A 24,721-nucleotide genomic window follows, 5' to 3' on the forward strand; every position below is an offset into this window, starting at 1 on the left:
TCAACAATCTGTAATATACTAAAGAAGTAAAACAACACAGTTGTCATGGAAAGAGGCAAGGAGAGTGGGGATGAGTGTATCAAAATCTACAAAGGTGTATACTGCAAGGTGTAAAACTCTCATCACCACCAAGAAAAAACATTCTAGAAAAAAGAAAGATATTTTACCCAGAAGTACTAAAATGAGCCAGGAGAGAGAAGAGTTTTGGAATACAGTTAAATGAAAAGTTTAAGATAGGGAGACAGAAGAACTGCAGTTGTGCTAAAAAGCAACACATGTACAGTATGTCAACCTCTGGAACTGGCTCATTCATCTTTATTGATGATGCACAGTAGGTAATGATTGAAGGAACATAATTAATTCTAGAGTTTACAGAAACATTTTGCCTGCCTACATAGGAGAGAAGGCATACATATTTAATTTAGGCAAAACTTTGCCTTGCAGCATAACAATGACCCACAACATAAGGCTAATGCAATGAAAGGGAGGAAAATAAAATTGTGAAAAATCTTACGCTGACCAGGTCAATCTCCAGATTTAATGTTAATTGGTCATATTAATTTCATGAACACAAATACAAATTCTTTGTCTTTAAAGTAAAAATCACAATGTGTCTCAATACTATAGGAGAACACTGTATATTTGTATCAGATTCCTTTCAGGAATTCCAATTTTAATATAACTATTAGTACAGACTGCTTAAGTCTTTCGTAAAAGTTGTATCACTTGGAAACGGGCCATATTGACCTTAATTCTTAGTGGTAGTGCAGCAGAGTATGGTTGTGATTCACTGGCTAAAGGCAATCAATAGTTGGCACTTGTGGTATGTTAGAAGTTGATTGCTTCATTTAATCTTTCTCTCTACTGTGCATCTTTAAATCCACTTACTGTACATGGACTATTATTATGGAATTATATAACTTAAAGGGAAATTTTTATAGCTGCAAATAAAAACAACAAAAGTATAACTTCTCTGAATGTCATGCATAATATACAGTTATAATTATAAATATATTATACATTATACCTTATATACATACAGTAGCTGGTAGTGATAGCTAAAAATAATTTTAGAAAAGTACACAACAGTATTCCGCCTTTTTTATAAACGTTTTCTGCATCAAAGACTTTAACTCAGTCATGTAAATGTCTCATAATACTGTAGGTATATATTGTGTAAAATACAGTATATACAGTATAAACAGTACAACATTTACTGTACATAATACAGTAGGTATCCTGAAAATGTCTGTAAATGTTATAATGATTTTATATACTTTGGCAGCACATTCATTTTCAAACACAGATGATTGCTCATGTTTGCAGCTTTAGAGTGTAATCAGCAAATCAGAGATCTTGTTAAGATTAAAAACTTAGTACAAGCTTTTTTATATTTCCAGCTGAGTAATTTTGTTTTTTAAAACATTACTACTTTCATTACTAATATTATAATATATATAATATATATTATAATATAATTTAATATTTAACATACAGCATTATTTAAATACATTTAACATTTAGCATACAATTATTAAAAGTCAAAACAGTATACAAATTAAATTTTATAATTGGAAAAAGATTGTTCCTACGGGGCTGAACATTGACCGAGATTTGAAACCAGGTGTTTTAAACCACCACTGGTGCTGTTAAGCATTCGCCGCAAAATAGCGCGGTCCTGCAACAGAATATTTAAAAAAGAAAGCACAGTGCAATACAGTATGTATACCACATTATGCTGCATTATTTGTCATGTATTCTGAATTAATGGATCTGTATATTGGTGACTTTTTATCACTTCAGTCTCACTGTCTTCAGTATATGCATTTTGTAGTGTTTTATGTAAAAAGAAAATTGAAATTGAAAATTGAAATTAGTCTCATGCCTCAGCTATATAGACAATTTGTCTATACTGAATAATTTATTTCCAGTTATCTCCAAAGGAATGCAGGCAGTATTTATACATCTAACACTATATCCAATTAGCACAAACTGTAATGTTTGAATACAAATACTAAATACTTTAACAGTTCCATCAAGTTGTGGTGGTGAAGGTAATATGAACTGTGCCTATGTAGCTAAAAGTACAACAGAAAGCTTTCAAAATAATTGAAAATTAGGCTCTTCAATGTCAAAACGAAAAAAGTATTTTACACTTTAATGAGATATAATGTATCCTATGTAACACCTTTGTAGTGGCTTCAATTGACATTGTGACTGTATTTTGATTGTTTCAAAAGATGTAACAACTACATAATGTTCCATAACATTTGTTAAAATACATGATAGTACAGTAAGTCTCAGAGATACAATAAATATTATCATTGATGTTGCCATTAATATAGTCATGTTTTTAATTTCAAAGAATGGTCATAAAAGGTTAATGACATAAAGTATATATATGGTATGATCATTCCATACATTTTCTAACCACTTTATCTAGTACTGGGTCATGGAGGAGCTGGATTCTAACCTGGTAAGCAAAGGGTGCAAGGCAGGATACACCATAGACAGGGTATTAATAAAGTTATTCATGTTCATTTTCTTTACTGAGTCTCATTCTTTTGAAGGAATCTGCTAAATTTATTCTACTTTCATCATCCTCACACTCTTGATTTGCCATATCGCTCATCACCATGGATAAGTGGCCTAAGGAGCCAGACTCAAGGAGTCGTGTCTTTCCAGCTCACTTGGGTGTTCTGGTCTCTGAATAGAGGTGTGGGCTCAAATCCCACTCCTGACAGTTAAACTTTGCCAGAGTTGCAGCCGTTTTCCCCTGCAACTCACAACTGGCAACCCACTGAAGCTAAGCAGGTGTGAGCATGGTCAGTACCAGGATGGGAGACCTCCTGGGAAAAGCTAAGGTTGTACTAACTGGTGTTAGAGGGGCCAGCAGGGGGCACTCTCTCGGTGGTCTATGTGGGTCCTGATGTCCCACTATAGTGACAAGGACATTAAATTGTAAAAGGGCACCATTCTTCGGATGAGATGTAAGACCGAGGTCCTGACTCTCTGTGGTCATTAAAAATTAAAAAGTGTTTCTCAAAAAGAGTAGGGGTGTAATGTCCTGGCCAAATTTCCCATTGGAGTTTCCCTTTACTAATCATGGCCAATCATGGATTGGCTTCATCACTTTGTTCAGCTCCCCACTGATAGCTCAGGTGAGCATACTGGTGCACTATGGCTGCCATCGCATCATCCAGGTGGATGCCGCACATTGGTGGTGGTAATGGAGGAGAGTCCCCGTTACCTGTAAAGAGCTTTGAGTGGAGTGTCTAGAACAGTACTATATAAGTGTAATTAATTTTTATTATATTTCAAATAATCAAGCAAAATCTATTTCATTAGCTAGATTTCTTAGAACACTAGCCAGTAATTTTAAAGTTGACACTGAAGACTAAGCTGTGAAATATGAAAAACAAAAACACATTTAGATGTTAAGAACTTAACAGAAATTGCACAACGTCATTACGTAATTTGAAGAAAACAGGTGTAAAGTTATTTGATATACTGTATATATCACATTTTTTTTTGTTCAGGATATTGAGATTTTATATTGCATTGTTCTACCAGTTGAGTAAAATATGACAAGTTGGAGAGCCATTTATGCAGCAAAGCATAAATAATTTGAGATAAATTGAGTAATTTGAGAAGTATCTTGCTCAAGAGTACAACAACGGTGTTTGGATCCCATGACTTTCCAGGCTAAAGCTCTAACCATTGCTCTTCGCACTGGTTCCTGAAATGGAAGGGACAAGGTCCTCATCCTTAATAATATGCCTTAATAAAGATGTTGTTGAAACTAGATCTTCAGAAAATGTAGGCAATTGCTTATTTTCTATTATATATGAATACATATATATCTTAAGTACATACTGTATTAAAGTACAAATTTTAAGATGGCCAAATTCCCTTCTCCTCACTGTTAGAAAGGCTATTCTTATTTTTTTCCTTTCCTTTTTATATAACACTAAATAAAAAAGTAAATTCTCCTTGTCCTTATGTTAACTGTGTAGTTGTGTGAAATTTTGAATTTGACTAACTGGAAATTAATTTTTTTTAAAGACATACCTTTTTAATGTGCATTTAAGAATTAAAAGATAGAATTACAACAAACAGTCACTCAAAACAGAATGGAAATTTCATCGTTGTTTGTGGGGATTATGATTATAATGTTGAAATAAGCTTTTGAAAGGGCTCCAGTTCCTACAATAGAGCGGAATCATTTTGTGTGACTCATACATGAGAAGCTTTACTGCTGTTCTGTGAGTAGGATCCTGAGCTTTGTCTGTCTTGTCAAACCGAATGCTTCACAGACACTAATAGAATTTCCTCCCCTTTGAGCTCCCAATTCACAATGCAGATTGTACAGTGCAATTATTCTAATGAGAGGGACACAAGCATGACATTTTAAAAACAGCCTTTTCTGTATTTTTAGCAATGGGAATTGAAGTCTTATTTGTTCCTGTTGAGTAAATCAGTCTTAATCATTAAGTACCTGCTTTAGTATCCTTTGGAATCATGACTGAAATTAGAATTTAAAACCTTAAAAGAAATCCCTAAAAGTATTGGAGGTCATACTAGGATTCATTAAAATGATGTACTGCTGTTAAAAATTGTCTTAGGGAAGGAAGCAGACATCGGTTGGTATGCACTTTCTGATCACAAAAGATACACACAGAAAAGAACAATGTATTAAAATACTGTAATTATACAGCATCAATTACTCACAATACTCAATATAAAAAATGAACAAATACAAATATATTAGTCAGAACCCTTTCTTGAGATTTCCTTTTCAAATATTTTGGAAAGGGTAGATCTTTTGTAGTGTACTTTCTTTCTCTCTTCATGATCTGTTTTTGAACAGATGTATACCTTTCTCTTTGAAAATGAATCTGATTATTTACTTTCGGGATATAGGAAGTCCTGAAATATGGATTCATTTTGGCTCACTGTATGATCAGTTCGTAAGAACACTCCACGATGAAGTTTAGAAAAGGAGGTAATGTTCCTCCTAATTTATACGTAGGTCCCTACTTTTCCTCTAAGTATACTTTTGTGCAAACTGCCTTCTCCATATTAATTAAATTATATGGAAAATGTGTACACACTTTGCTCAGAGGTACTATAGAGTTCATTTTAAGCCAGTCCTGGTTGTAATAATCTTTACCCAAGAATAGAGCTGTAGTAATCAAACCAAATATTCTTGAGGTTTTGCAAAAAAAGGATATATTATATTGCATGTTTTTGTGCAGTGAAGATTAGGTCCACAAAAAGACTGCATACATCTAGCAATTTTCTTTATAGTGTAAGCACCCATATCACATTTCAAATTCTGGTACATAGAGTAGTAGAGTAGTTTTTGTGAACAGCTCTCAATATAAAAACAGTAAACATCTAGAAAGGGAGAAAGCAAAATCGTATGGATGATGTAATTTGTTGGTCCTATAGTTACAGTGACATATGCTTATGAAGTGCACTGATTACTGTAATCCCAGAAATGGGGCTTTTATTAAACCATACAGAGTAACACTGGTCTAAGGATTTTAATTCTTCTTGACTTTGTTTTTAGAAAGATATCTGTCCCTAGGAGAGTAATGAATTATTAAAGGCAGCTAAATGGAAAGCACAGAAGTGTATACTGTTAATATACTGTACAGTACCTTGCAAAAGTATTCAGACCCTTGCACAGTTTTCACATTTTGTTTTAAAGCTTGCATTTAATTAGCAGTTAATATTTATAACAACCTACTCCATGCATTCAAAGCAAAAAAACAAAGCAAAACAAATAGCAAGAAATACTAATGAGAAAAAAATAAAAAAGTCAAGATTTCATAACTATACAAAATGTTAGCTGTGGCAAACCTAAATTAATTTAGTTGCACAAAATTAAAAATCACTTAATTACTCTAATAGGATTTTGTGTGCAATAACAGTGGTTCTCTTTATTTCCAAATAAATCCTACTTTCTCCGTAAGGTCCCCCCACCGAGGGATGGGATGAATTTCAAGCAAAGACTCAACAGTAATGACAAAGGAGCTTTCAAAACACCTCAAGAAGAAAGTTGTATAAAAGAACAGATCAGACGAAGGGCATTAAAATGTTTCACATCTCTTAATATCTCTTTGACCATGGTAAATAAAGTATTTCCTTAAGATGTGGTAGTGTTTTATGCCTAAAACGTGGACAAAAATTAAGCTTTCAGTAGGACAAAGATTGAAATTACAAGGCCAAACTACACTGGAATACCTGAAGAATGAGAAATGCAACACCCTTGAGTGGCCAAGTCAAAGATTTAGACTTGAATCCTGTTGAGAATCTGTGAAAAGATTTGAAAAGTGCTGTGAAGGTGATCTCCAAGCCTCAATCTTGCAAAAAAATTGAACGTTTCTGAATACTGTTACAAGGTATGTAGTTACTGTATACTGTATGTTGTTATGTATACTAACAGTATATAGACTGTATTGTATATGTACAGTTACCTACAGTATATACAGTAGTAAGGCAGTATGAAATAATTCAGGTGGGTAGCCGTGTCAGCTTGCGTAGTCTGCAAAGGAACAAGTAATAGGTTTATTCCATGCTGAAAAGAGAAGAGAGAAAACACAACGTTTTGACTGTGAAGCCTTCCACACACTTGAAAAAGGCTTCACAACTGAAACATTGTGTTTTCTTTCTTCTCTTTTCAGCATGGAATAAACCTATTACTTGTTCCAGTGTGAAATAATTATTAATTGTATTCCAAACAGATTAAAATTAATAAAAAATAATAACATAAATACACAGAGTGAAAATATCATATAAGCAGTAACAGGTTTCATAGGATTATTATTGTCTTGCAGTGATTTTTTCTAAAGACATTCTTGGGTAAAATATGTTACATTTTCATTCCAGTGTCAACATTAGCATGTTACTGACACAGATGCCAGACTAAAATAACTAAACACTTTCATTTGGAGTTTCCTGTGCTAAAATGACTGTGAAAAGGGATGCACAGCAGACTCTTAGTTGTCTAGGAAATGCTCTGCTGGCACCATGGCAACTAATACTCATTTGGCGATGCTCTTAGAGTACTGTTCATTTGTGTGAAGAGGGCCTGGTATTTCAGATAGCCAAAACATGTGTGGGTGTGCAAAATGGCAAAGTGACTCTGCATCAGGTTGCCGATTACAGAGGAGCAGAAGGACATTAAATAATTGCAGGGTCATTACAGAGTGCAAATATGGAATAAATGACTCCAAATCCCTGTAATTTCTGTAAAGTGGACAGATAACCCCAATGGCATGTAGTCTTATAATGTGTCCCATTTACATCAAGCACTTATCAGCATATGAATCAGAAGGCATTTGATAATGTGATGGTTTACTGGTAAAGTGAGGTGCTGGGATAGGTTCAAAATAAAATGTTCATGGAAAAAATGCTGTGTGCGAAATAGTGAAATGAAAAATATTTTAAGGCATTTTTGCCTCTAATGTTCTATGCGAAACTACCACTTACTGAAAACCCCCTGCTTCTTTATGGATTCAATCCATTACCATGGAATAAGGTACAATTAAAAATCCTCTTCTGTTTCTTGGGTTGGTATTCTGAGAAATGCTGGGCACTGATGTCAGGCATGAGTCAGTTCAGCAGCAATTTATTCTGTGCAGTGCTATCTACAGCAAGGCTAAAAGCTCTGTAGTCACTTGTAAAATTAATTGACTTGACTTGTGACTTCAAAATGTGAGATTGATAAGAAGTCAACAACAGGCGTTTAAAATCATCATTTAGAAGTGTACTTAGCACATGTTATTGTTCACATCTTAAGCCCAAAGAGAACCTACTGTATCTGAAACAAGTGACTTTTTGGTACATTATACAGTATGTATTTATTTTCCAAACTGAAGTAGTGTAGCCAATTAAATATAGAAATGTGTTTTTTTTCTCTGACACAGAGATTTCTATTAGTTTATTTTTAATTAATTGTATCCAGAGACAGCTCCATAAAGATTTAGTTTAAATAAAGAACTTCAATTAGGATGTCTTTCAAAAGGGGTTTCTTGTCTCTTTAGACTTTATGCTTGCAGTTGCTCTCAGCAAAAGAGAAACAAATGATTGAAAACAAAAACTCCTCTTTGGAGAAACTGACATCTGACAGAATGGCAGAAGTTATTCAGGATGAATGTCCTTGGGTTTTAGGTTTTGTAGGAGTTCAATAACCTGAAGATTGTTTTTAGAATTATTTTATTGCTTGCCCTGTACAGCATTATAATGGTATTTATTGAGAACCTTTGTACAAAAATGGTCCTGAGAATTCGTATATACCCGCTTGATTTTAAACTCAGAGGCAGATGCGCTTCCTATGTTCATATATTTACATTATTTAAATATACTGTAGGAATCTCCAGCTACTTCTTTCAGTTTGTGGTTTTGTACTCACTGAGTTTAGGTTTGCCAGTGTTTTGGCAATTATTCAGCTCATTGCTGCAACTCTTATGCTGCACAGGATGAATGAAGTCCTTTAAATGCTTACCTTCAACCACCTCCCTTGGCAGAGACCTGGGCAGAGACTCCACAGTTCCTGGTAGCTCTGTGTTAGCTCCAATCAGAGAAGTGGTGATGTCCCACTGGTATTGCTGCAGGTTTGCAGTTGCAAAGCCAGGTCCCAGGGGAAAAAAGGAAACCCTCCCAGTTAGGCTGGTCCATAAGCCTTCCCATCTCTCATGGCACTTGCACAGTTATGTCCTGCCCTGTAGGAAACCGTGCTCTCTATTTGATAATGGCTTGAGCCAGGAACCTGGGCTATTGGCCTCAGTAGGTGCTCTACTGCTCTACTGCTACTTGGGAGCACTCGTATGCTGACTGTCTTATGTCTTTGTAAACCTTTTATTCCCTTTCTTTAAGTTTGGAATTAAAGTCTGACATGCTTGAATCTGTTTTAGATTATAATAATATTTTATGAATGAGCTTCTTCATACAGCTGGAAATGTCTTTGCAGTAAAACAATGTCATGCTTTGTAATAATAAGGAGCAATATCTCAGCTCAAAATAGGATTGCCAATTCTGACACAAAATTACTGTTAGAATTTAATATAATAAACTTCGGTGTGGACTCATAAGAACAGAGAAACAGTTGGCTTGGGGACTGTTTTAAAAGATTTTCTTCTTTTAGGGTTTTCCTACACTTACAAAACCCCACAGTATGGCTTGAACGGTCAGCATAATATATACAAACAACTACAGTGTAATAAACTACAGTATGCAGCTCAACATAATGAACCTGCATGAAGTTGTAACATGTAAATAAATTACAGTACAGGTACTGTATGTGCATGCCATATTACCTGTTAATAATTAATTCTGAATGTTGAATTTTCATATTGATCAGATTGCATTTTTGTCGGGAGCCAATTAATGTTTTGGATTTAGTCTGTACATATTTCTCCGACCTGATCTCTTTTTTTCCAATGCAGATGCTGAATTGCACAAATGAGACAAGCAACATGTTAAACCCTCGCAGATTTTCTGCTGCAGAGTTCTTAGAGGAGCCATTTCAAAGAGAACGAGCCCTAAGTGCAGCCAGTGTGCTAACTAATGCTATGGAGGGTAAGAAATATTAAATCTCACTATGACTTATTTTCCTATTTTAAAAAAAAATCTGTTTTCCCTTCTGTAAACTGAGAGTATTCTATGTTTCAACAGCCAGTTATTGCTGAACCTGCTTCACTGTTGCAAACAAACTGCAGTTTGGGAGAGAATTTAAAAAGCATAGGTATCCTAAACTCCTTATTGTGGAATACAAGGGGATAATATTTCACTGGCTTCCAACCAATCTAGTCACGTCAATGCTCTGCCAACTTGCGCACTGCCCTCTGGGAATGTCTGCCCAGCCAACATCTTCTGGCCTAGCCTGTATTTTAATCAGAAACCATTGGCCTATGGAGCCAAATCTTCACGGGTTCTACCATAGGCCAAGAGGCTTTTTAAATTAGGAAACCAATTTCAGGAAGATTCTGATTTCTCATGTTTTATTATAACACTACAGTTTTATGTGGTGTCTGAAAAATATTTAAAATATTTCACTTTAGTATTTGCATATTAATTATGAAAATTATGTTTGCCTCTGACTGCTCTGCTCTAATATCAGATATTCTGAAGTGCTTATGTTTGTGAGGATTTTAAAGATTTTAGATATTCTAACAATTCTTTATCACAATGGGTCAGCAGCATAGTTACTATGATCCAGCCTGTTTCCTCCTTCTGAAGCTCTACGGTGCTGAAAAAAGTATGTTTACCCCCCATATACTTATGGGAATTATCATTTGTAATCAAGATGTCAAGATGTTTAACTGAAATTGGTTATTTCCTACACAACCAAAACCATGGTTTTGTTCATTTCAATGTTTTGTAGGATGCAATCATATATGAAGCATAAAAAAGTGTTATTCCACATTTACAGTGCATAAGTGAAATAATAAGTGACCTCTAGTTTACTTAGCACAATTAAGGGGGTCAGCAGATTCAATGGTGAAATAATTAGGTACAAAAGGGGAACACAAACTATGTTTGGCCATCCCTTTCCTATATAGTGGTCAAAAACTTTGTGGCTTTGGTGTTCACCATAAAGGTTAGTGATCTTTACAGTATGTCAAGATCTCCACAAGAGCAACTCAGAAGATCATCCAAGAAGTCATTAAAAACTGCAGAGTAACATTTAAGGATCTGCAGACCTCTCTTGCTATTGCTAATGTTAGTGTTCATGCCTCACCCATGAAGAAAAGACTGAATAGGAATGGTTTCTATTGGAATATGACCAGGAAGAAATGTATCTCTAAAAAGAACTTTGCTACATGTCTCAAATGTGGCAAAGGGACCTGGATGGTCCTCAACACTACTGACAGATGAGTCAAACGTTTCGGCCATAGTGAAAATCATTTTGTGCGGCAAAAATCAAGCACTGCCTTCCTATAGGAGAACCTCATTCCAATTGTCAAGCATGGTGGTGGGAATGTCATGATTTCTGAAGGGAACAGTATCAGCAAACTCTGGAGCACAATGTCAAGCCTATTTGTCAGCTGAAACTGAGACAAAACTGGGTCATGCCACATGGTGAACATAATGATAAAAGCAAATGAACAAAATAACTGAGGAAGAGTTGACAAAGTCAAAATCTGGACCTAAACCCCACCTGTGTCAAGCTGTTTGTGCAAAGAAATCCTCAAATGATGTGAAAGTTCGGTAAGGAAGGATAGGCCAAAATGTACTGTATAAAAGCCAATTCAAGAGGCTGATAAAAAAATTATAAGAAATATCTAGTTAAAGTCATTGTTGATCAAGGAGGTGCCACCAGTCAATCTGATTCTAAGCGCTCACTCACTTATACACATGAGGATATTTGTTGGATTATTTTGTTACATAATCAAAATATGTTTACTGTGTGTTATACCTTAAATAAGGTTATCTTAATCTTTTAATAAGACTTTCATGGACATCTAACTATGTTTTAGGTATAATATACAGTATATAACAATACTGACAAACCTGGTGTTTCACAGACTTTTTCATGGCACTGCACACAGTAATGTCCTATGTGGCATATCTTGATTTTAAAAGTGTGTTTATTGTTAATAGATATATTTATTAAAAAATCCAAATTCCCTAGTGGAATACTGTATATTGTATTTTCACTTTATGAAATTGCTTTTCTAGTGAAGCCTCAGATTTAATAATACATCTCTCCATCTGGACAAGTTGGTCCTGTCAGTGCCCAAAGGTCCTGCTACAGGAGCATTACATGCAAGGTGTTCTCATCTGGACAACTACTGTACCCTGGGGGCATCTCTGTTTTTTAGAATTTAGTGCCAGATTCTGCCAATGACAGGGCATAAAAGAAAACTAACTCCTGTTTCATTTATCTGATGTATAAAATGATTTCATAATCTGTGTGATTAAGGACAGAATGCATGCTAATCGAAAGACATATTTACCACTTACAAACAACAAGGATATGTGTGACCTGTCAAGTTTCAATCTCAAATCATAAGCTCCTAAATTTAAAAGACACATTTGTGTGTCAGACTTACAATGTGCGATCTTCCTCCCTGAAGAGAGTCAGTGCCACTGGCTGCGCACTTTGGTACTTCATTGCAGTTTCGTTGCAAGTCTCTTTTCCTGCTAATTTGTTACAAGATTTGGTGATCTTCAGCTTTAAGACAAATTAAGCAAAGTCAAGGAAAGAAGGAGCAATTCGAATCACAATTGTGCAAAGGAAAATAATGAAATTGTCAGATTTTTCTACCTCTGATCTTCACTGAGCACCTGTGATAGGAGCAAGTTGATTGGCATTCTGATGTTTTTATGAGCAGTCTTTCAACATAAATGAAAGTTTAATATTAAAAGTGAAATAGTGGGGAAACATGAGAAAACTCGAAACAAAATGATAAAAAGTAATTTTGCCAATGCTACATTATGAATGAAATCCGCAGAATCTCATTGACTGGAAATATTAATAAATGAAATTGTGACCCTTAAAGTACTCATGTTTATGGCCAGCCAAGCTAGATCCTTCCCATATTAACAGAAAAGGGTAGCTTTGTAACACAGAGATTACATCTAAAAACATTAATTCACCAGGTAGACAGAGGATGTACGCTCGTCTCCAATAAAATAAAAAAAATAAAGTAGAATGCTTACTAATTCATGAAAACGTCCCTTTCAGAAATGAAATTGCATTGCAGTTCAGTGGGGATGACAAGAGAACACAACACAATTGCAATGAAATGTAATCCTAATTTCAGATATTCAAGTTAAAAAACATGCAAACATTTCTTAAATGGGTTAACCACTGTTTACGTTGTAGCGGTGGACTACAATCATTGTAGAAACAGGTGGCAATGTCCTGAAGTGTAATTAAAATGACAAGAATATGGAGGCAGAAACTAATCATTCACTCTGAAGGCTGATGAGTAAAATTTGTTTACCTTTTGACAAGGAATAAAAATATTTGTTGAGGATTGTATTTAAGCTATTGCTCTTTCAGTTCTGTGTTGTTTTGTGCTTTGACAATGAAATGTTGGTAATATTATACCTGTCTAGAATTTCAGAGATCATTGCAGTCAGGAAACAATAGCTGATGAAAGATGTGTTTACAGGAGGCTTAGTATTGGGTACATTTTCCAAAATCAATAAAATCTGGCAAAGCTTATGTTTATACAGGCGGAAACAATGCCAGAATGCACACCATAAGAGTCACTGAACCTTAAGGTCTGTTGTTTCTGACATTTTTTAATGCAATCTGTTTTAAATATACAGCAAGCATAATTTGGGTACATCAATAATAATGAGTAAATCAAGATCTTTAAAAAATAGACTTTAATTCTAAGACCTGAACAATAAATAGTATAGCATGTTTGTACTGGATCCAACCTTTCAATGTCACACTTTGTTTCTTTTTAATACGTAATTGCTTTTTACAAGTACAGACAAGAAAATATTTCAATTAGTAATGCATTTAATCTTAATATATTTATACAACGGTATATGTTAAAGCATTAAAAATAAATACTCTAAATATAAGTTTGTGGTATTTTGTCAAAGACCCAGAAAGTTTATAGGAACCTGGAAGTAGGCTTAATAGTCACTGGGTATTCACAGAGCCTGAACACATAAGCAAAGCACCCAGTACGTCATCGGGGGGAAAGTGTAAAGGTTTATTGTCTTCAGCAGCTCTAGTGACAGCTATGAAAACTCCATAAGAAAACCCAATTTCAGCTGTGATGTCCATCCTTAGTGTATAATAATATTTGGAAGACTGTTCCACAAACAGGAATGGGATGTAAGATAGCTTTACCATAATGTCAGAAAAGGGGTTTGGGAGACTACTGTAGCTCACATTCATTGTATATCTCTAAAACTGTCATTTGAGGGTGACATCATAAATTTAGTGTCTGAAGTAGAGTTCCTTGATGAGGTGTAAAGAAAATGCATGTATTTGCTACATACTGTAGCAGCTAATGATGCCCAAGTCAACTTGACTCACACAGGCTGTTAAACACCAGCTGTGTAATTAGCACAGAAAGGTAAATCTTGTGTTAAAAAAAATAGCCATTTCTTGTCTGATCAGTAGAAATGTATCTGTTACGCTTGAAAATCGCTTTGCATTTTCCTGTCCTGATGTCCTAATTACAACAGAAGAACTGTTTCTAAAGGTTACTCTTTTAGTCAAAAACTGGTACCTTCTTCAATAAAACCCACACATGGGGTTGACTAGATGGATGATTATGCATAAAAAAACTGCTGTTCTTGATTGGCTGTCACTGTGTCCAGTAGTACATCTACAGTATGAGCTGAAGAATCCATTTTACCACAGAAAGTCATACAACTTCATACAGCAGTCATACAGCAGGAGCTGGAGAGGTTCTGCATGTAGGAGTGGTCCAATATCCCTCGAGAGTTAAAGAACCTATTAAAAGTGTTACGGGAAGCATCTACAGTGCTTGAAGCTATCAAAGTCAAAACAGAGTTCACAGAATATTGATTGCTGAGGTATAAATGAATGTGATAATCATACATTTAGAAAAAGCTATACATATTTTGTCAGATTTACACATAAAATATTCTATTTGAAATGTCTATACACATAAATTCTAAATATTAACTAAAATGATTCAAAATCATTCAACAGTTGTTTTAGTCTATTGCATACTGTATACTGTTATTTAGTGCTGATTAGTGAACATAACATCTTATTACCCAAGAACTTAATCCCTTGTTTAGACCATCTAAAGGTGTCATTTTTATATTCGTTACCAGAGCAATTTGTAGAAAGGGGAAGAGCTTCTGATTTTAGTCAATTCACTTTATACCTATAAGCAGCACAGCACTAATGCATTACTGTATACAGTATCCATCAACATGGAAATTAGGATTTTCCTTGATTATAGAGTAAGAATATGGAGTAAGAGACATAAAATAACAGCTTGGGTGCTCTAACTAGTATCCGTCTGTCGTGGAACTATACAGTTGTTCTCTCAGAAATGGTAAATTAGTCAAAGTTGATAAATAAAGCTCTTAATGTTTACTTTAGTGTAGTGTGCAACTTTATTGTGTAATGCTTCTCCAGCATTCATACAGTATAAAGTAAGTTTATATTTTTAAGCATAGGCCAGTCCATAATCAAACTATTTATATGTATATACTGTACTGTATATGAAAATATTGTGGGATTTTGTTAAGCAGACAAACTGAACAACAGCAGGCTAATTAAAGTTAGTCAGGCAAAGCAGTAACACATTAAAAGAGTACACCCACACAACAGCTCATACAGTAATCTGTTTTTTTTCAGTGCTAACACTGTGCAGGTATGTATCATTTTACACAGAGTTAACAATTTCCTTTGTTAGCCATTTTCAGATTTAGCACAAGCCTTTTTACTTGAAAAAGACTCTCTTGAGGGTAATGGGTGCTTTTTCTCCATGTGAATGTTAACATGTACGCTTCTATATTTTCTGTTTCTTTAAAACTGTTTTTTAACCTAAGGGGATTATAAAACTTGAGCTGGGTCATGCAATGCATTTAGCAAGTATTAATTTAAAAAATACTATGGATTTTGAACCATTGTGTGCACATGCTCTGTTTTCCACAGGGGAGCATATAAATCAAAAGATGTACTCTGCCTCAAAGACGCAGGATTACACTGAGTATTTTTTCCTTATCTGTTTGATAAGCTTTGTAAGTCTTAAAATTTGTCTAGATTGAGATGAAAAATGCATTCCTATTTCTCTTAATTGTCTTAATTTCCTTCTTTTAGAACTGGAAGAGTCTCATCAGAAGTGTCATCCTTGCTGGTATCGGTTTGCACAGCATTATCTGATTTGGGACTGCTGTCCTCTGTGGCTGAAAATCAAAGAGTGGGTGAAGTTTGGAGTGATGGACCCCTTTCTTGATCTAGCTATCACTATTTGCATTGTACTCAACACTCTCTTTATGGCATTAGAGCACCATCCAATGACGGACGATTTCAACAGCATGCTGTCTGTCGGGAACTTGGTAAGGCTTTGATGATGTCGCTCCTGGAAGCATTACATATATGGAAAAAAAATAGTTCGGTCTCTTAACACACGGATACGGAATAGATATAATAAAGTAAACATCAGGAAGTTCACGTCTGATTTTTCTCATTGGCAAGATCTTTGTGCAACTCATTTCCTATACAAGTAAAATGTCAAAGCATTTTCATTGCTTGTTAACAGTAAATGATTATGATGTGAAATACTGCATGGGCAGAAAAATATCCTACATTTCACTGTAAATGTGTTACACCCTTTGAAGAAGCTTTTCACTCGTGCTTTGATGTCACTTTTCGCATTGTTAAAGCCTTTACTTAGAGTAAGACGTACTGAACCAGTGCACGTACCTATATACAGTAAGTGCAAATACCACAATTTAAAATGTAATTTATAAAATAATTTTTATTTTTGCTGAGCATTAGGAAGCATATTAGCCTGATTGTAACAAAGCTATTTTTAACAATTCACCATTGAAATAGCTTTAGAGTGTAAATTTACAATCAGCTGAATGCGTGTACTGGGGTCGTGCTTACCCCATGATTGCTGATGACCTTATCCTTCCACATGCCATGTTTATGAGGGGAGCATAAACAGGATAAGTAGGATAATCATTACATTCTAGAGGATGGTTAGGAATTAGTCCCATGGATTCCTCAGTTAAGTAAAGTAACAGATTTAATTATATATATATATTTCCATTATAAGCACCCAGACAAAAGTGGTGTAATTGTTATATAACTGTTGGTATATGAAGCTATTAAAGTCTTCAATGCAGGATCTGTACCATTAAAAAAGAAAGAAGTGTCTCCACACGCAACATATTATTTCTACACTTTCAAAAGCTACATATTAAAACGTGTAGTTGTGTTCTTTTTCCTTTGTGCAAACTTTTCCTCAGTGGCCTCTGAATTATTTCCAAGGATAAACTGTTAATTGTGAGATGAGGTCAAATTGTTTACATTTCTTAGCCTGAAATAGCTTTTCACTGTTTTAGTGATGGTGACGCCCTGAAAGAAGGCAGGCTCTTGTATTATTAACAACACCAAGAGTTTATCCAGTTCCAAACAAAATTAAATGCTCCACACCAGTTCAGTTTCTTCATTTGTTTTCCCATTTATTGTCTTACAGTGCATATCTGTGGTAATTCTGTGGTTAATAACAAAGTTATTTATTAACATATGTTTTGTGATTTGGGAAATATTGTATATACTTAATGCATCAAGTAGAAATCAAATATAAGATAAATAAATCAAATGAATGAGTAGTGTAAAAATATCCATTCTTGAATAAATACATAGGTGACGAAAAACTGTCCACAGCCTGAAAGAAAGTAAATAAAACAAAAGTTACAGAATTTGTTTGTTATTTTGATTATGCTATTGCGTGTGAGGAATATATTGAATTAAAACACAATTTTGATAACACTGTCAATAAATGTTTAATAAAAAAGTACAGTGGGATTTTTAATATATTACCAAAGGCAAAAGAGTGTCACACTTCACGTAACAAAATCACAGGCTCTGAATTTTGCTAAGCTGTTGTGAAGTAGGAAGGACGTTGTACAGATGCAACAGCGGTCCAGCTCAAATACCATTCTTTTTTTTTTCAGCCACAAACAATTCTCACAGACTTGACAATCTGTGTACAAATTCTTAGTTTAGCAGCCTGGCAACTGACACATCTAAAGTGAGGGTGTGACATTTTATTCTGTTTTCCTTCTCAGAAACAAATATATTGTTTCTCAGATGATGGACCCAAGATTTTATCTTTGTAATTATTAATGTCTGATCCTATAAGACATACTAAAAGATGCAGTTTGTTTTGTCATTTTCTGTAAGGACATGAGAATGAATAATGCCTCCTAGGTTTGGGGCCAGATGTAACACATGTGACACCTGACCCCACTATGCTATAAGGCTCTTTACAGGAAAATCAACATACTGTACAGTAGTTGTTGCATATCCATATCAAATAATGTAGTATTTTCAAGGTTACCATTTATTAAATGATATGATTAAACATACAGTAAATATTGGAAAGCTTAGAATTTGTTTAAACTTGCTATGCGAGCAAAGAATGTTCCAGCAGATCTTATGATGGTTTCACATGTTTATGCAGAGATTCTAGAGAAGAGAATTAACAATTCAGTGGCACCTACAGTACTCAGGTAAAAAGTTAATGGAGCTTTAGTGTACTGGGTTTCCAAGCCATTGTCTTTAGTATGGTGAAATATGAACATGTCTTGGACACTAACAGTACATTATAATACTCAATTCATCTACAGAAACATTCCATTTAAAAATAAAGAAATGTGCTTTTTGAAACTCGCTATAATCAGTCTCTCTTCTCATTTATGCCACAAAATATCCCTTTGTTGTGATTTTTGTGATTTAATAACTACAGTGTATATACTTTTCCTATAGACTTCTAATTACTACTGTTGAGGGAGGAAAGTTTTCAATAGATCTAAGGATAAATGTAAAATGACCTTCTGAGTACTGGTGCACACATCATAGAGTGTTTGATCGACAATACAGTATGTGGGCGTTTAGCCATTGGAATAGTTTTTAAAGAAGAATTACTTTTTTCCCCATGGGTGGATCTTGAGTGTGTACATTCAAATTTTATTGAAACATTGAGAGTATTAATTAAAGTACCAGTAAATTAACAAGCAATTGAACAATAAATCCTGAGAGGTCTGCACTTGAGTGCTTTCCAAGAGCACAAAATGAATCTGCTGAGATCATGGAAAAGCTTGAATCTTTAGAAACGTAAAGATGTGTTTTCTTAAATTTTCAAATTAGTGAAAGTAAACAAAACTCAAAAAACTATGAAAGGTCTTTTATATAATTCCTAGGAACGGCATAATTTGAGTGTTATTCCCATGCTATTGAAAATCTCAAGGAATGAATAGCAGTTGGGAACAGCTTAACTAAGAATATACTGTATTAAAACTTAAGATTGATATTTGTTTAGCACACTCCCATTCACAGAAGAATAGTGGTCCTTACTTACTATGCAGTAGAACATTTAAAATCCATACTTAAAGATATGATTGAACAAGTACATAAAGGAAATATAAATGACAGGATACACAGTATTATAAAACTCATTATATATATTACATTAAACACAAAGCATATTAATTTTAAAATAAAGCTGACTTTGCAAACCTCATTTTAGAGCATGCCACAGTACAGTTCGGTGGGCTGAAGCGTTCCATTTTTACCAAATCAGGGTTAATTAAAAAAATTTAAATGTGAAGTGAACAAAACCACCTTGAAGGTACTGGAGCAAAAACAGAAGCCTAGTGATCTCATTTAGATGTTGTAGTCTGCACATTTTCTGCTTCATAATATTGTAGGAAAGACTTAACAGCAGATGCTCCTTCTGGAATGGGTGTCTTTGTGTCACGTATCTGGTGTCAGATTGTGGAATGTAGCTTTGAAGAACAACAAACAGAACTGGAGTGCTGCAGCTGCATGTTGCAAAACTGCAGTTATATCAACTATTTTAGCTTTTGAGCATAAAAAAGAACAGGACATCATTTTCTCTTGCCTGAAATTGTAAAACAAGATACTAGGACTGCTTTTGCCAGCACAATCTGACCAGGAATGATGAATATGTTGTTAAAGCCGAAATTAAGAGTAAAAAAGAGGATATTTGCCCTGATCAGTGAGGATAAAGCTTTCACATTTTGTCTTTGTCATGCAATTGTGTGATCTAGTAATTGTGTATTTGTACAGTTTATCTCTCTGCACGTCAGACTATGAAAATGCAAATATATTATAAACAATTTTATCTTTCAAATTGTGATTGAAATTTTTGTTCTATATGTTCAAGGTCTAAAAACCTAGAATAAAATAAGTACTGCAGCCACAATAAACAAAAAAACAATGTAACTTAGTCTTTGAATATCCTGCACCCCTACCAACAATAAGTGAATTTCTGATAATGGATAGTTCCATTTTCAGAATACACATTAGTATGATTGCTACTGCAGAATAGACACAGGTCTGAACTTAACAGCTACACACTATGAAGCAGTCTTTCACTTGAAAGACTGTTAATGTGAATATACCAACAATGTGAATGAAACAAATATTTTTGAACTTCTCCAATTGATTTGGTTTTCAGGTTTGAATTTCTGTGCTGTACAATATCGTTTTTCATTTACCCTCTTTTGTTCTCCCTATCATGTCATAATTTTCATCTACCACAGACCTTGTCAGTAACAAAATATCAATAACCTGAAGCGAATGCTATTTCTTATTGAGGACATTGCTTATTTTTACAGGTGTTCACTGGAATCTTCACAGCAGAGATGGTTTTCAAAATCATTGCCCTAGATCCCTACTACTACTTCCAGCAGGGCTGGAATATATTTGATAGCATCATTGTCAGCCTGAGCTTGATGGAGCTGGGTCTCTCAAATGTGGAAGGACTGTCAGTGTTGCGTTCATTCAGACTGGTAATTTCACATTCTCAATCTTCCTTCTCACCTCAAAGCTAATATGCAATGAAAGGGTTTACAAAAACAATTGTCCTGAAAAAACATTATGTAAATCCCCAAAAACTTAAGTCAAGCAATCAACAGCAAATTAACATATACATACTTATATAATGCATGTGAGCCTCATGCATACTGTATATGAAATACTTATATATGAAATACTGTAGCTTTAATCATTCAGTAAAAAAATAAAATACATTTTTACAACTTCACAATATTTTCTCTGGACGTATTATTAATAAGGCAGTACGAAAGCGCAGTGATTAGTATTGCTGTCTCGCAAGTCTGGGGCCCTGGGTTCCTGTGGTGCTACCTGTGTGGAGTGTGTATGTTCTCCATATGTTCACGTGGGTTTCCTCTTGGTGCTCTCGTTTCCTCCCACAGTCCAATGACATAATGGCAGGTTAATTGGATTCTTGGAGAACTGGTCCTGGTGTGAGTTTGCGTGTTTCTGTCTGTGTGTGCCCAGCTGGTGCCTTGCGCCAGTTGCTTGTTGGCTTCTATGTGTTCCTGTATTGGATGAAGTGGTTAGAAATGGGATGGAAGGATTCATGAAGAGTCACTTAGATGTTTAGAGATTAATTTAAAGTTAATTGTCTACTACTACTATTATTAATAATAATAATAAATCTATAATTAAACTATTACTTGATTCCACTGACCATAGAGTTACAGAATAAACAAAGGTATCCAATTTCTGCTAAATATTTACATTTAGATGTTATTTTACTTTTTGGAAATAATAAGTCTGCAGACTTAATATTGATTTATTGAATTAACTGCTACTTTGCACTTCATTTCAATTGAATTTATTTGTGAACTTAGAAAATAACCCCACTGAAAAGATCAGACAGATATTATAAACAGAATTTTCATTCTATAATATATCGATGACAATTAAATCCAATACTGTTGCATTTTTAAATGTACTGTATATAATTGTGTTGGCTTGAGCTGTTGTTTTCCAACATCATTTGCTTCCTCAAATATTGTTTAAAATTGAAGAAACAGTTAACGTTAGCAAGTCTTTAGTAAATCCCCCTGTTATTACATATCACTCATCATAACTTTGTTTTACTGTATGTGGCTTCACTTGTTCGAATGTACCCAGTGCCAGCTCTTATCATTAGTAGTTCTCCCCATGTTTGTGTGATTGTTTTCTGTTTTCAGACCATCTTTCAAAGTCATGCTAAATAGGCCAACTGCTGTCTCTAAATTGTGCTCATGTGCATGTGTGTGTGAGGACTCTCAGTGGCTCTGGAGCACCAAAGGAAGGGAATTGGGGGAGGAATCAGCTCAAGCCCTGTATCTGCTAGTTTAGGATTTGCCCTTCATTAGCATGGCGTGGCTATGCCCCAGTCATGGATGGACTTACTTTCTTGTTGTTTTGGAGTAGAAATTTCTTCACCTGATAATGTATTATTTCTGTTTTGCAGCTGAGGGTCTTCAAACTCGCAAAGTCCTGGCCCACCTTGAATACACTGATCAAGATCATTGGAAACTCAGTAGGTGCCTTGGGAAACCTGACATTGGTTCTAGCTATCATAGTCTTCATTTTCGCTGTGGTGGGAATGCAGTTATTTGGAAAGAGCTATCAGGATTGCGTCTGCAAGATTTCTAAGGATTGCACTCTGCCCCGATGGCACATGAAAGACTTCTTCCATTCTTTCCTCATCGTCTTTCGGGTCCTGTGTGGGGAATGGATTGAAACCATGTGGGATTGTATGGAAGTGGCTGGGCAGCCCCTGTGCATCCTTGTCTTCATGCTGGTCATGGTGATAGGAAATCTTGTTGTAAGTTATGGCTTTTTTTTCTCTGCGTTTTTAAGTCACTGTTAAGCCTTTTCTGATTTTCTGATTTTACACCAATTCCACGGTTGCATATTGATCTGATTTCATTAACAGTGTGATCTTAATTGTCGCCAAAATTTAAAGTGCAATATTTTTTTTTCTTTAAGCTGTTTAATGCAAATGCTACACTAAGGCAATGTCTTGTTTTATTTGGGAAATGGATTTAAATTTAAAAAGAAAAATTAGCTAAAGAAGCCTTCTTATATGAATCTGTTAAAGTCACTTTCATTTGCATTCCCTGCTTTATTTCATTGTACAGTATAAGCATTTACACATTTTCCATTCTCTCAGTTTAGGTCAAAAACTGCTAACATGCTGCAAGTTAAACTAGGAAATAGAATGGGGGGAATTTAAAATCATATAAAGCTTTATGATCAGTCAACATTTTTTTTAAATTTACAAATCATTGTTATAATATTTTTAAATTGTGTGTGTTTCCTATAATCTTAACTTGTGTTGCCTGAATTCAGGGCCAACACTTGATATAGACTAGCAGAGACATAGAGTATGCTTTTTTCTTGCAAACCCAGTGGATTTGTTGAAACAGATTTTTTGGTTTTCTGCTTTGTTATATGAGGAATTCCTGTATGAACAACAAACCGAAGGGGTTTATCCATTTTGATAGGTTTAAACCTAGCCTTGAAATTTGAGAGTACTCTACCAAATGATTTGTGTATATTAAGCTGAAATTCACAGCCACATTATTAAATTGAGCTTTAGATTTTTATGGCAACTTACTATAAGCAAATTGTACTTCCTTATAATATTCCCATAATTACACAGCATAAAATTAAATGACATTTGTCTCATAAAAGGACAGATACCTTGACATGTTGTTTTACAGTTTGTTGACTCATTACTGAAAATGTCACTTTCAAAAGATGGTATTGAAAACTAAAGCTGAACAGACTATTCTAAGCTAATAAAAGCTCAGTGAGATAAATTGCTTAGTCAGTGTTTGGTATGTTAATGGACATAGTTGGCAGGTATTAGGAATGAAGGACTGGTTTCTTGAAATTCCAATGCTGTCTTAGAGACCATAAATATTAAAATTATGTTCCTCGAAGTAGTTCCATTTGTACAACAATTCCTCTAATTTTCATTATAAATGAGCTAAGATTAATTTTTTAATAGTGCTAATGTGCAGTGTATGTTTCAGATGGTAGGGCTCAAAAATAACCTCCAGAAATATTGCAATTATGCAATGAGAAGGGCACATAAACATTACATATCTGACAAACTTGCATGATTGTGTTGCATTTGCCTAAAAATATTATAGAGCACTTTGCACACAGGGTGGATCTCCCACACCCACCCTGACTGCAGCAGAGAAAGTTTACGTTGCATGAACCAGGTTTGTGTCATTGTCAGAATCCTCAGCTATTATCCATGTACAGACTTCCTGCCAATACTTTTCACTTTTCCCATGGTTGGAGTTCTTGGCGCAAGGACTACCTAGTCTTTTTTGCAATGGGATGACAACACAGCCCTTGCACAGCCTCTGCAATGCTCTCCCTGATTGGTTAGAAACATCCTGCTTTACATTGTGGTCTCCAGGACAGAGATGGCCCTGCTGGAAACACAGAGTCTAACTGTGTTTTTCCCTAATGCACTAGAAACCTACCCACTACTCCACATTGCTGTATTGTTTTAAAAAAGAGACATATCTTGGAGTTTAACTCTTTGTGATAAGTAATTTCCTTTAGTCCCTTTAAGTAAAAATTCACTAGAGCTCTTATGCTTACCTTTGAGACATGTTTTTGGTCAGTATCAAATCAAGACTTCAATCCCACCTCCAAATGCACTTTGCAAAACCAGTATTTGATGACAGATCAACAACAAATAAATAGAAGCTTCTCACAAACAGTTGAAGACATCATCCACTCAAACCATCCATTTTTTAACCACTTTATTCATTACAGGGTCATGGGGTTGCTGTGCTCTTTCCCAGCAAGCAATGGGGGGCACAAGGCAGAATACACCCTGGACCAGTTCATAGCAAAACACAGAGAGACACAGACATGCACACATTCATACCAGGGCCACTATTCCCAGAAGCAGATTAATTTAGGAGTTTGGCTTTGATGTGTGGGAGGAACCCAAGGCACTAGTTGCATAAACCCCAGCAGAGTAAACAACTTCTATGCAGATACTGTAGCACCCTAGCACCCTAGAAGTTGAACCCCAGTGCTGCAAGGTGGCATTGCTAACCACTGTGTCAGTTTTAAATTTCATCCAGACCGGTGTTTTTCATATAGTTTACATTCAGCTTGAAGGGGCTGAGGGTTACATGGCATTAGCACTCTATG

The 24,721-nt window shown here is 35.0% G+C and overlaps 1 protein-coding gene across 1 annotated transcript in view; it reads left to right on the forward strand.

The window, feature by feature from the left end:
• The window catches only part of scn5lab (sodium channel, voltage gated, type V-like, alpha b), a 210,889-nt gene that overhangs the window by 97,425 nt on the left and 88,743 nt on the right, over positions 1 to 24,721 (forward strand). Inside the window, exons 13-16 of the mRNA XM_069191224.1 lie at positions 9,456 to 9,588; positions 15,791 to 16,029; positions 20,347 to 20,520; positions 21,999 to 22,355. Of these exons, the coding sequence (XP_069047325.1) occupies positions 9,456 to 9,588; positions 15,791 to 16,029; positions 20,347 to 20,520; positions 21,999 to 22,355 (903 nt within the window). The remainder of the gene's footprint in view (positions 1 to 9,455; positions 9,589 to 15,790; positions 16,030 to 20,346; positions 20,521 to 21,998; positions 22,356 to 24,721) is intronic.

This window comes from Lepisosteus oculatus, chromosome 6, assembly GCF_040954835.1.
Source record: "Lepisosteus oculatus isolate fLepOcu1 chromosome 6, fLepOcu1.hap2, whole genome shotgun sequence".
In the NCBI taxonomy this organism is placed as follows: domain Eukaryota; kingdom Metazoa; phylum Chordata; class Actinopteri; order Semionotiformes; family Lepisosteidae; genus Lepisosteus; species Lepisosteus oculatus.